General features: G+C 36.7%; 1 protein-coding gene across 2 annotated transcripts in view; it reads right to left on the bottom strand.

Moving 5' to 3' along the window:
• slc39a11 (solute carrier family 39, member 11) overlaps window positions 1–14,274 on the bottom strand; it is a 165,802-nt gene that overhangs the window by 135,824 nt on the left and 15,704 nt on the right. For both annotated transcript variants that reach the window (XM_079852020.1, XM_079852021.1), the window contains exon 4: window positions 11,126–11,284. In XM_079852020.1, coding sequence (XP_079708146.1) covers window positions 11,126–11,284 — 159 coding nt within the window. The remainder of the gene's footprint in view (window positions 1–11,125; window positions 11,285–14,274) is intronic.

The following is a 14,274-nucleotide window of genomic DNA, read 5'->3' as shown; positions in this document are numbered from 1 at the left end:
CCCGCCCACGGAAGACGCAGAAAAGCGGAAGAATGAGCTTGGATCAAAGAGATGCTGTTTTTCCCACAACTCATTTGTTTGACCTCCTAAGGCTGAAGAACTTAAGAGTGGTTAAAATGTATTTTAAACACCGTTCCTGCACATTATAATCCCAAGGTTTATCTGTGCGCTGCATATTTTCTGAAGAACAGCTTCCAGAACCGCCGGCTATACACACAAAAGCTTCTCCTGAAATGAAGCAGTTTCCACTTTGTTGGGACAATCTGTTGTTTGTGGATCACAACGTGTAAGTATGTCTTATTATTTGTAGTTGCGTTTTTCATTAACAGTTCCACTTATAAACTTTATGTTGTTGCTTTGATAGCTATGATGTAAACGAAGGGCAAAGCTTTCTCTCCGCTAGCCTGATAACTAACATTACAGTATTGATGTAGTGTTTACTGTAGCTTTTGTAAGCTCTCGATTTTGTAAGACGCTTCTTAGCCCCTAAAATCAACCATGTTTTTGTGATCGATTACTGTTTTTATAACTATGGTTTTCCAACAAATATCATGATTAAATAGTGGATAACATCATGGTAACACTTTATTTTGATGGTCCCTTTTGAACATTCTGTTAACTGTAAGTGACTTTGCAACTACATGTCAACTAACTCTCATTAGAGTTATTAGGTAACTCTTTATTGTGATGGTCCTCCAACAGACACTCTACTGACTATAAGTAACTTTGCAACTACATGTCAATTTATTCTAACTCTAACCCTACCAGTCGACTAATACTCTACTAATACTCTAATGAGAGTTAGTAGACATGTAGGTGCAACATTACTTCTAGACAACAGAATATGTTAAAGGGACCATCAAAATAAAGTGAAACCAACATCATACCTATAATGTACAAGAAAAACATACCACTCTGAAATGTCCTGTGAAATCAGTGCTTGCAAAGTTAACATTGTCAGGGTCTGAATCGGGTTTGAAATTGAAATTATAATACATTATGGACATAGGTTGATTGTTAATCTTATGTATATTATTACATTGTCTATTTTAACAGTGTTCAATAAAACCATATGATTAATTGCTTTTGATACTTTATTTGAACCAATTATTATTGCCTTGTTATTATATGTATTTAAGTCATTTTTAAGGCTATTGTTCGACTTACTTACTTGACTGACTTACTTGTTCGTCTATTTTTATTACCACAAATCAAATAAGATTACTCAATTAATTATCAAAATAATCGATTGATCACTCGATTACCAAAATAATCGTTAGTGTCAGCCCTAATCTTGATTAAACTTTAGCTGGTTATATGCAGCTTTAATGGAAAACGTCTAAAACGTTTTAATAATATGTGGTTCCTTCGTTGGTGTCCTAAACACATTGAGGAAAGATTACAATTGCGCTGTGGTTACATTTTTGACTACCCCCAAATGTGGTTTGAGTGATCAGATCACAAAGCGTTTTGGACAGCTCAGAATGTGCTCTGCATGTGTGATACGACCTGAAATGGATGATAACACCAGGAATAAATGGGGTCCATGACTGAGACTAGCTCAGCTGAGAAATGGGAGACACCTCAAAACTGTGCTGAAGCTGATCCAGGTATGCAAAAGGACATTATAATATATTACGGCGAAACTACAAATCTTCATTACCCTTTGCCGAGCGTCACTGTGGCATTTTCAAACACAACTTATGACATAATGACTGACGACTGAAGGTTTTCCACAGCTCTCTGTTCATTAAATATAGATTAGCTTCTTTCTGAAGTGTTCAATGCCTCTGATAAATTACCAAACTCTGACTAAAACACAAAGAAGTAAAACTCCAAGGTGAAGTCTTAAAGGGTATTAAAAATTCAAGCTCAGTGCCGTGAAATGCACATGAAAGATCCAGAATAAAAATATCAGAAATTTGAGCATTGCAGTGAATCAAAATCACTCCTACAAAGTTCTTACTGTGATTACAATGCATCTGATCAGAACAAATAACTTGCTAAACAAACCATTTGTTTGTAAAGCAAGGGCTCAGTTTCATGTGTAATAAACACATTCCCTTTAAATAACAAAATAAAAACACAACTAAAATGACAGCGATGAGAAAACAGCAGTTCAGAAAGCATCTGATCATAGCGATGTGGATGTTTGCACAAACTCTTCAATTTGGCACTCCAGTCATGTCACGTTTATTTATATAACACTTTATACCATAGATTATTAAAAGCAAGCAGATTTACAGTATTAAATTTTTTTTTTTAAATTAAAAAACTGTGTCACTGTCGCTTTCAATTACAACTTCATTTTCTACTATAAAGCATCTCTCCAGTGTGTTCATGTTTTTACTCAAGGAAGTCTGATTTCGAGGGACTGAACAGGAGAAATCAAAGAAGGCGGAGCCTCAGAGCCACACCCACCTATTACATCATCACCAAGGGCCGATCGCAGTTTGAAGCGTTTCGAGCTGGAGTTAACCGTTCGCTTCAGCAAACTTCGTGTTGGCCTGATTTTGTTCGAAATGACATCACAGCAGTTTGTTCTTTGATTTCGCTTGAAGTATATTGGGGGCTTAAAGCACGTAACAAGCGGAAAATGACAGAGGATGAGTATAATGTTGGGTTTGATGACATGGAGGAAAAAAACTAAAGAAGACGGCTAAAACTGCATGCTCAAGGTACAAATTGGCACCAGCAAAAATGATTTGCTACACCTATCTAAAAGGTTTGAAAATCAATGTTTGTTGTTTTTTATCATTTTTATCATGGTTAAGATGCTTGACTGTAACATGTGTCCTCTCAAGGCTTATCGTTTTAATGAAAAGACCTGATTAGTGTGTGACCTAAAAGGTGCGGCAGAGGGAAATACTCCAAGCACTGAAAGCCGCTGCTTACGTCTCTTCTAACCAGTGTCTGGTTCCTCCTGTGTGTTATTGAGCTGACAGATGCCAGACAGGGTCAGATAAAGATATCACAACACTGAAGACACACACCAAGAGACATGGACTGAAGTGATTCTCTACCTCACACAAAGATCCTTATCCAAGACGGATAAATGAATAAAAGGAGAGAGTGACAATCTATACACTCATGTCATTACAGTATGCCCCATAACATTTGTTTGTATTTTTCTATGAATTAAATTTTTTCTAGATTTCATTTTAACAACAAATTATTAACAGCACAATAAAAAAAAATTTTTTTGGGCCCTTTGAAATCTGTTTTTTATATATATATATATATATATATATATATATATATATAACCTATATATATATAACCTATATAACCTATATAACCTATATATATATATATAGGTTTTATTTTAAAATTGGTTTTATTTTTCTCTAAATTCTGTCCAAGTTTTTTTTGCATTACATTTTAATGGTTAAATTAAATTTTATGAATCAAAAAGCATGTCTAATTCATTGAAATCAAGAAACATAAATAATTTAACAAAAAAATATTACAAGTTTTGGGGCCCTATAAAATCTATTAGATTTTTTTTCCCAGATTCAGTTTTTTAAGGATTAAATAAAATTTTAATAATCAAAAATGTCTAATCAATTCATAAAACTTTACATTTAATAGTTAATTAAAATTTCTATAGTGAAATGTTTTATTTTTTTCTGGATTTATAATTGAATACAAATTTATTATCAAAAATGGTTATCAAATGAAAGCATTAAATATTTAATTAATCTTTTGAAATGTAATCAAAAGAAAATTTATTTTTAAGCAAAATAGCGTTACTGTTAAAATTAAAACATGGAAGAAAAATTCTGATATTTCTTAAAATCTTGATATTCCTTAAAATAAGAAATTTTAATAATTGCATTATTACTACTACTATTATTATTATTATTATTATTATTATTATTATTATTATTGCTACTACTACTATTTTAAAATTATTATTACTTTGAGAAGTACACTGTCACTAATACATTACTATTGTACACTACAATTTATTCAAGTTTTCATTTTGGTAGGTTGTAGTGAAGACGATAGTTTTTAATCAAATTAAATAGTGAAGCGAACTCTAAGCTCTGAAGATTCCAGGATTCCGTGACATTCCACATTATCAGTAAATTATGGTATGGATTTTATGACTGGATTCTGTCCACATTTTCATAGGGACCTATTACAGATAGAATATGTATGAGCAATGAGATTAAGTGTGAGCAGTAAAGCTATGCAGACTACCAAGATGAGGACTCAAGGGTTGCAATTTGAGGATGTTGTATTCTCCTGTCTGCTCTCTCTTTGATGCAGTCAGATGAAACAGTTTTAATTGCACATGTAAGGCGGGTGCCAGTAAGTCTGGGCTACCCCGCGAGAAAGCAAAAGGCTCTCCTGAGAATTAACATTTGAACTCTCTCTTGCATATGCATCAGCATCATCCGAGACGCAGCACACAGTGCAGCTCACACCTCACTTCTACAGTCTCGTCATCTCTGCTCCTCCTCACCTAAAACTCACTAAAAACCTATGCAATGTTAAATGTGTACAACAAGTAATCATACATGTTTGGTATCATTTGAAATGTCTCAGTGCGACTGGTACAAAGGTCTCATTCCCAAAGAAGTTACACAAAAGGTACTTAAGTTTTTAAGAGTTAAGAGATAACTCACACACAGAGGAGGGTGCGTCTTCCAGGCTGCTCTCAAAGGGTGTAAACTCTGAATGCAAACTCCCATTGTTAGCATATGTTTCCATGTGAAAGAAGTTTCTGTCTTGGTCTGGATATATATTGAATTGCAACAAGAGGCTCGGGGTGATTTGTAACTCAAATTAGCCTGTGATGTATTTTCACAGAGTCCATCATGTATTTTCTAATGTCAGGTTCGCATCTTTTCTCTTTATTCCAGAGCATTTGATGTTTTGTATCTATTATCTTTGAACTGATTATGAAATTGGCGTGATACATTTACCTGACATAATAAATTGTTACATTTGATTTTATTCTGACTGACTCTGAAATTGTTTTCCCAAGTAGATTAAACGGATTTGGATGTTACAGCAAGTTTTGCGTAGGATTAGTGACGACTAATATTTGGCACTGATTCAAGTGTACCTGTTTTGCAAAGACAAGAAGTGAATTTCCATTTAGGGCAGCAAAAGTGCCAACCTAAATCTGAGTGTGTCTTACCTCTGTTTTAATTTAATGTTACTTTAGATAAGTGTACGTGGGAAACCACGGCATGGCCAATCCAAAGCTATTATAAGACAAGTAAAGTTGGTTGGCTTATATCTGTAGTAGTGGCCATAACTCTGCCTGAAGTAAAACGTTACGTTAAATTCAAGTGTATGCAATCACGGGGGCTATACCAAAGTATCTTTGATTGTGTAAGCGTGAATGCGACCGATCTCAGGAATATAGCAATTACCTCTGTTTAGTGACCGAAGCTGGCGAGCTTGTGATCGTGAGACCCGCGTTAACAAGGCGTGAGGACCTCTGAGCAACATAGCTTCCTAATATGAATGGGTAAAACATAAGTAAAGAGTTAAATAGAACAATCAAATGTACTGCTAAACTATTATATGATTGACCAATGGGCAATCTAACTTAAATTCGAGGTCATGATAAAATGGAGTCAGATATAAAATGGAGTCAGATAAAAGCTTAAATGGAATTAAATTACTTTACCACGCGGAAAGACAGTAACACGTAGAGACCTTCACCCGTTCTGGCGGAAACCCCGATTTGGACCGATAAACGGGCTTACACACATCTGTGAGCAGGAGTGAAATAATTGGATTTTTGCTATTAGCGGGTGATTTAGGAAAATGTCTCGGCCATTATTTATTTTACTGGCCATAAAACTGTGTGTGTGTGTGTGTGTGTGTGTGTGTGTGTGTGTGTGTGTGTGTGTGTGTGTGTGTGTGTGTGTGTGTGTGTGTGTGTGTGTGCAAAAGCATTTATTTTATACAATTTTAAGGAAAATAAAATTCTAAATGTGATGTATGTGATTGTATTTATGGTGTTCTGTTGTGCTCAAGGCTCTGGGCGGTCATTTTCAAACAAAATATTTTTTTCCCCCCAGCCTTATGGATCAATAATCAAAATACATGGCTGCCATCCATCATACAACATGAGAGAGAAATCAAATAAGCAGTGTGTATTTTGGGAGAGCCATTAAAAGTGGAGTGTTGCTCTAACGGCTATAAAAATGCAGAAACTGAGCAGCGTCCAGACCAGCACACCGGCAGCAAATGAAGCGAAAAAATAATACACTAATTTGCATTATAATGGGACTCGTGAGGCTGACAAGAGAAAATAGCCTTTGAGACGCTAATGAGGAAAGATAAGGGCAGGTTAACACATGGGGTAATGAGATATAGCATGTGCCATCCCTTCAGTTGATACCCAGACCTAACACTTGTCATTCAAACTTCACCTTTTGACTGTAGTTGGGATAAAATCAACAAAAAACAGGAAGAAAACAATGAAGAAAGAAGAAAGGAAAGGGGGGAAAGAGAATGACAACATTAAAAATGGAGAAAGAAGAAGATGAAGTACAAGGAGAGGAAGAGGAAGGGAAAACAGAAGAAGATGATGACAAAGATGGATGGATGGATGGATGGATGGATGGATGGATGGATGGATGGATGGATGGATGGATGGATGGATGGATGGATGGATGGATGGATGGATGGATGGATGGATGGATGGATGGGAGGTAGGAAGGACAAGGAAAAAGAAGAAAATGGAACAAAGGAGTGTAGGGAGGAGAGGGAAAGAAAAAAAGAACCCGGAAAGAGAAAGAAGGGACAAATGAAGGCAAGGAAATGAAAATGGAGAAAAAGGGGAAGAGGATGATGAAGGAAGGATTGACAGAGGAACAGGATGAGAAACATGAAGATAAAAATAAAGGAGGAAAGAAAGGAACAGGAAAAGGAAGGAAGGAAGGAAGGAAGGAAGGAAGGAAGGAAGGAAGGAAGGAAGGAAGGAAGGAAGGAAGGAAGGAAGGAAGGAAGGAAGGAAGGAAGGAAGGAAGGAAGGAAGGAAGGATAATAAGATGGTGATGGAAGAAAAAGAAGAGAAAAGGGAATAATAATTGGATGGATGGATGGATGGATGGATGGATGGATGGATGGATGGATGGATGGATGGGACAAATGAAGGCAAGGAAATGAAAATGGAGAAAAGGGGGAAGAGGATGATGAAGGAAGGATTGACAGAGGAACAGGATGAGAAACATGAAGATAAAAATAAAGGAGGAAAGAAAGGAACAGGAACAGAAATAGGAAAAAAGGAAGGAAGGAAGGAAGGAAGGAAGGAACAATAATAAGATGGCGATGGAAGAAAAAGAAGAGAAAAGGGAATAATAATTGGATGGATGGATGTATGGATGGATGGATGGAAACAGGAGGAAATCAAATCAACACTGTGTGGCATTAAAAAGGCTTGAGTGAAAGAAAGTCAATGATCTCAGCACTTGGACGAGATCACATCCAGGTTACTGGCATTCCTCACTTTACTGAATTCCCAGAATGCAACAGCCCATACAGACATAAAAGACAGCAACACACAGATGGGTTTCTACTTTCTCTTAACCTCAGTAAACAACTACTCAAGAGACCCAAGATTTTCTGACACATGTTCACATTGTTCCACCAGAGATTACAGCGAGTCCAGCTCTCAGAACAAAACCATTACACCATTTTACCCATAAAACATCTCAAGTGCAAACTGCCAACTTTGTCCATTGTAAATGGGCAACTAATCAGAGTAACAAAGTAGCAAGATTTGTCTATGTGTAACAAAGTCCAACCGGTTTGAGTTTTCCAGACACTCAATCCTGCGACAGCTTGGCCTTTAGACAGGTGTTCAGTCACACAACCTGGGGACGAGGAGCAGGGCAACAATAGAGAACGTGGGAAATGGCGTTGTGTGTCGAGGCAGGATAAACGGCGTGTGATACGCGTCTTTGGACCAGAGCCATGGTAATTACTTCACTGGGGGTTGCTGGGTTGGCATCATCTCACGCTCTTTCGGTCGAAGTGTTTGCCAACAGTGCCAGTAAAAGTGACTACACCAGCTGTCCAAACACGAGGAGGGGGTTCAACCGGAGACCCTGCGCATGTATTTCAAACTGATTGCAGTGTCACTATATTCAACCAGCATTGTCTATGTGCTAAGAGTACAGCTTAAAGGAACAGTTCACCCTGGAACCAAAAGGATTTTCAAGCCAAATGACGCAAAAGCTCCATAAAAGTTATCCATATGACTTGATACTGTTCAATGTCTTTGTGTGATGAAAGACCAACATTTAGGTAGAAAGACCTTGTACACCTAATGGTTGAAAGATAAGGGGGTGCCCGTGTATCAGGATGATAACGCACTAATACACACAGCAGACTTGTGACAGAATGGTTTGATGAACATGGAAGTGAAGTTGATCTCCCAAGGCCTGCACTGTCACCAGATCTGAGTGTTACTGAGCCTTTTTGGGGTGTTTTGGAGAAGTGAGTCAGAAAACGTTTTCCTCCACCAGCATTACGTAGTGACCTGGATGGATGGATGGATGGATGGATGGATGGATGGATGGATGGATGGATGGATGGATGGATGGATGGATGGATGGATGGATGGATGGATGGATGGATGGATGGATGGATGGATGGATGGATGGATGGATGGATGGATGGATGGATGGAACAGGAAGAGGAAAAAAGAGAAGACAACAAAGGAAGGAAATCTCAAAGATGGAGTAAAGGAAATGAACAGGAAGAGGAAAAAGTGAAAAGGATGGATGGATGGATGGATGGATGGATGGATGGATGGATGGATGGATGGATGGATGGATGGATGGATGGATGGATGGATGGATGGATGGATGGATGGATGGATGGATGGATGGAACAGGAAGAGGAAAAATAGAAGACAACAAATGAAGGAAGGAAGGAAATCTCAAAGATGTAGTAAAGGAAATGAACAGGAAGAGGAAAAAGTGAAAAGGATGCATGAATGGGTGGATGGATGGATGGATGGATGGATGGATGGATGGATGGAACAGGAAGAGGAAAAAAGAGAAGACGACAAAGGAAGGAAGGAAATGTCAAAGATGGAATAAAGGAAATGAACAGGAAGAGGAAAAAGTGAAAAGGAAGGAGAAAAGGAAACGAACAAGAAGAGGAAAAAGCGAAAAGGAAGGAAGGAAGGAAGGAAGGAAGGAAGGAAGGTAATGTCAAAGATGGAATAAAGGAAATGTACAAGAAGAGGAAAAAGTGAAGAGGAAGGAAGGAAGGAAGGAAGGAAGGAAGGAAGGAAGGAAGGAAGGAAGGAAGGAAATCCATCATTGTTTACTGTACTCTCAGGTTGGATGGCCTGTGTTGTCATCCCGTAGACTCAAGCACTGATTCCTATTTATATATACAATTATTTGGGGTTTGCTTCCCTCTTACTTACAGCAGCATATCATTCAAAAAGGTGTAAAGAACTATGGTCTCCGTTCAAAAGATTATTGTCTTTTAAACATCCCGAAAGTCCAAACAAACACGGGAAATGCCGGGGACACACTTAACAACAAGCTGAAACAGTCTAAGACTGAACTGAACACACCAACTGTGAACATCGACTGAATGAAATGCTCGGTGCATTTTTATTATTGTCAATTAACAAATTACATTAATAATTGGCCTAACACTCGTTAAGTGTGTCCCCTGCTTAAACGGGCGTTTAGTTATAATGCTCCATTTGATTGGAACCAGTTACAAGATAAATGATGCTAAAAAAAGATCTGGCATTTCTAAATGAATTTAGTATTTTAAAGGACTATTTGTTTCTCACTATGAACTAATTGCTTATTAACATGCATATAACTAGGATATTGGCTGTTTATTAGTACTTATAAAGCACAAATTAATGCCTTATTCTGCATGATCATATTCTACATCCCTAATTAATAAAGTGTGTGTGTGTGTGTGTGTGTGCACACGTACGTGCGCTATCACTTTAGGTTTTAAGGTTAAGGCCACCTGACAAGCTTGCTACAATTAGTTTTCACACATGCTTAATGAAAAAGAAATGAGGAAATTCTAGCTAGTTCTCATCCTCATGTCTCAACAACAGCAGGGGCTAATGGGTTCACGGATATATTAATAATGGAATAATATATGCTAGTGTGATAACTACAAGCTGTTAATCTGTGAGCCAAGAGAGTTCAGATGACATTTACACATTAATAAAGAAAGATGCTTACGTTACACCAGCCGCATTATATTTTTACAAGTCACAAGTTCACAACTGAAGCATAGCCTATGTGCGGGGCAGTCAGTATGGTGTCAAATCAACAATATTTGTTTGTATCAATGTTAATATTTGTAACAATGTTTAGCGGTCAGAATCAATATCCATATATATATATAATATATATATATATAAGTGATCAGATTCCTAAATGCTGTGCGGCTTCTCAATTACCTGCTCATCATTTTCATCAATATCATTCTCAACAGTCAATACTACAGCTTTAAACATCACATCCATGTTATGAGTTACTGTACAAATACTGATTAGGGTATTAAACAGATTAAATAAATCCTAACATAAATTGAACTCTAGATTAAACAGGTTAAAATGCAGCTAAGATGACATTTTTTAGATTTAAAAAGTTTTACACTAAACAACTTCATGAATGAAAGAATGAAATCAAACTTATCAATATACCAATTTATATATTAGTAATTAAGTAATGTTCACTTGTATACATACTGAACAAAAACATTTAACTTCATGCAACCTGGTTTCTGTGAACAATTTCTGTGCTCAGAATTTGCAGAAACTAATCACTACTTTTAATCAGACCAGAGCACATTAAGGGTTTTTCAGTTAGAACGGTGTCGTGTAAGTTAATAACTAATGATCTTTGCAATGAAAGTGAATCAATCAAAACTAACTTTAGCTGGACAATAACTTTATTCTAGAGCTGCTGTAAAGCCAAAAGTCTGTTACTGTAATTTCCTATTATCACTGTAACGCTGCTTTGAAACAGTCTATAATGTTAAAAACGCTGTATAAATGAAGGTGACTTGACTTGACCTAATCTAGTAATATTATTGTTTCTACCGTATATTGGAACGGATTATGCCAGAGAAGTGCTCTGCAAATAAAGCTCACCAGAACAGGCATCATCAGGTCTGCAATGTACACAAACAGAGCTCCCAGTGTAAACCCCACAGCGACAGGGAGGAAGGCAAAGTCCCCATATTTCCCAGATTCCTCAGCCATCTCGATAGCAGGAGCCAGCAGGGACCAATAGGACGCCGCCAGCATGACCTGAGGGCCGAGAGACACGGTTAAACACAACACATCTCACACTTACACAGCAAAACACAACAATTACACTTATAAATAAAGGAGCAATGAACCATTTTTTGGCTAAATAACCAAATAACCACTATAAAGAATCTTTTATGCAATGGATGTTAAAGGTTTGTCCTGGACCCATCAATACCAATTAAGAACCTTTATTTTTGTTCAATGTCATGTGCAAAACACAGCTAGTTTAACCCTATATAAAGCCTTCTGTATCATATTTGATATGCACATTTCTAGGGCCTCTAACATGATCAAAACTTTGCTGATAAACCTGTCGCATACAGTCCTTCTGTCGTCTGATTGATAGTTTTGACTTTTTAGCATGTAAAAGGCCTTTGGGTGTAAATGTAAAAAAAAAAGAAAAAGAGTAAACATAACATTAACTTTTATATTACTAATATTTCAAGATGAACACTTACTGGACTGAAGCAACTCGGTTTACTTGATTATCAATACCTAATGTTTTAGAAAAATCAAGTTCAAATGTGGGTCTCAAATATGATCATCAGGCTTCTGAGGAAGGTTTATTTGTTCATCTCTTATTCATCATTGTATTGCATTGCATTATATGTTTGTTTGAAAACTACAGAGCTTTTATCATAAACTAAGCATTTAAATAACATCTTACTAAGACATTATTGGAAGATATTGATATGTATATGCATTTTATTCAAGTATCTGCTATACTGTTAGAAAGATCTCATTGATTTACATTAGAAGCATCAGAATTTCTTTTTGTCCACACAAATATCAGCATCTGCAGCAAATTGCTAAATTTTTGCTTTTTTTGTTTTCTCCACATTCTCACTATTTCATACGATATGAGCCATAAAAGTTTGATGCATCGAATATGATACAAAACATAACACATGCATGCAAACTTTTTCATCTGAAGTCACAATGAACTGTTCCATTTAAAGGAGTGGTTGATTATGATTTGACTTTTCTAACTTTAGTTAGTGTGTAATGTTGCTGTTTGAGCATAAACAACATCTGCAAAGTTACAACGCTCAAAGTTCAAAGCAAAGGGAGATATTTTCTTTTACAGAAATCACTTTTTAAGGACTACAACAAACGGCTGGTAGAGACTACACCACATTCCTCCCGGATTAGTGACATCACCAACCCTAAAATTTACATAAACCCAGCCCCCAGAACACGCTTTATAGCTTATCAAGACAGAATATGCTAATCAAGGACTAGAAGATAACTACACATCAGCTTCATAAATTCATCAACTAACCATTCAGAAATGTCCTGTTGCTTCTACATGTTGTCACTTCTTCTCTCCATCATTCTGACTCCGGTTTAAACATAAAAAGGCTAAAAGTTTTTTAAATTTTCAGTGCTTGTGTGTGAGCTCTTAAAGCTCCGCCCCCTGTGCCGGGAGCAGCAGCTCATTTGCATTTAAAGGAACAGACACAAAAACGGTGCATTTTTGCTCACCCTCAAAAATGTACAACTTTAACATGCTATATAAAAATATCTGTGGGGTATTTTGAGCTAAAACTTCACACACACACTCTGGGGACATCAGAGACTTATTTTACATCTTGTGAAAAGGGCATTATACCACCCCTTTAAAAAATAAAGGCTTTACAGGGTTAAATTGGACTTTCCATACTTTTTGTTCACAAATGTGTCTTAATATTGTCAGAATCACACTAATGATAAGCTAAAACAAGCCTCTGTTGGTAATGGAGAAGAGCTCAGTGATCAGAGGAGAAGATGCAGCATTATCAAGCTTCTGTTTGACAGGGAAGTGCAAACTCTTCTTCAAAGAGACCGACTGGATATTAGATGAGAGGAAAAGGCATGGGGGGGGGGGGCATTATCATCTGCAACAGAATACTGAAGATGTGTGAGAGTGTGAGATCTATTTTTCATTCCTTTTGAACTTTCAATTTCAATTTGGATTTTTTTGATGAATCACTTAAGATGATCATTTCTGATTTGTAAATGTGACAGAACTGGAATATAGCACACAGCTTATTACAATAGCATGTGAAAGAGTATGCAACAACAAACATTTCTGAAGTTATGTTTACTACTCGAATACTGTTTAGTTGGGGCAATATTATTGATCTCCTGCATTATATGAGAACTGAACTGAGCTGGACGATGACATCACGGTTTTCTCCAGAGCGGCTGTATAGATAAATGAACTAAATTAATAACTTTTTTTACAACAGAAATGAACCATCTTACTTGTTTTTTTTTTTGGGCTATTTTCTTCTATATCTGCTGTACAGCAGAAATACATCTTTGTTGCATTATTTTCCTGTTATCTCTGTAAAGCTGCTTTAAAACAATCTGTTTTGTAAAAATCTCTTTATAAATAAAGGTGACTTGACTTCAAAAAGGTGACTTGAAATAAAAAAAAGATCATTTTTATGCTCACAGCATGCATATGTTACTGAGACAAAAAGATATAGTTGAATTATGATGTTTTTATGCTTTATTTTGTGCTCTGACAATAAAATCAGCTTAAAACACATTCGATACAGTATGCAAATCTTCCAAACTCCAGTTTGCATAAGAAGACTTTTATATTATTCATGATTGAAAAGTGTGGTACAAAACCCTCAAGCAGAAAAGAGCACATTTTTTCTATGCTGTCAAACACTTTTGGCCAAATCATGATCAAAGACTTGTTCATTCATCCTGTCGGCACCCTGGTGACGATATCAGGACCTAAAGGAAGACACCGGCACTGTGTCTTACTCAGAGAGGTGATATTTTATTTCACACACACACACACAAGAATAGCAGACAATGACTCACTCACACACACTCACAGACAGAATCTCAAGGAAACATTGTAACAATGTAAAACAAAGCAAACACACCTACTTTTTCCTACACTGTGCTCTGATTGGTCGGCTGAATCAGTTTGTTCTGATTGGTCAAGCGCTTCGAGTGTGTTTGGGAAATGTCCCGCCCCTTTC

The sequence above is a fragment of the Squalius cephalus genome (assembly GCF_949319135.1).
Source record: "Squalius cephalus genome assembly, chromosome: 19".
NCBI classification, from domain to species: Eukaryota; Metazoa; Chordata; class Actinopteri; order Cypriniformes; family Leuciscidae; genus Squalius; species Squalius cephalus.
Note: the sequence above shows the minus strand (reverse complement) of the source record. Positions and strands in the feature narration are given on the sequence as shown.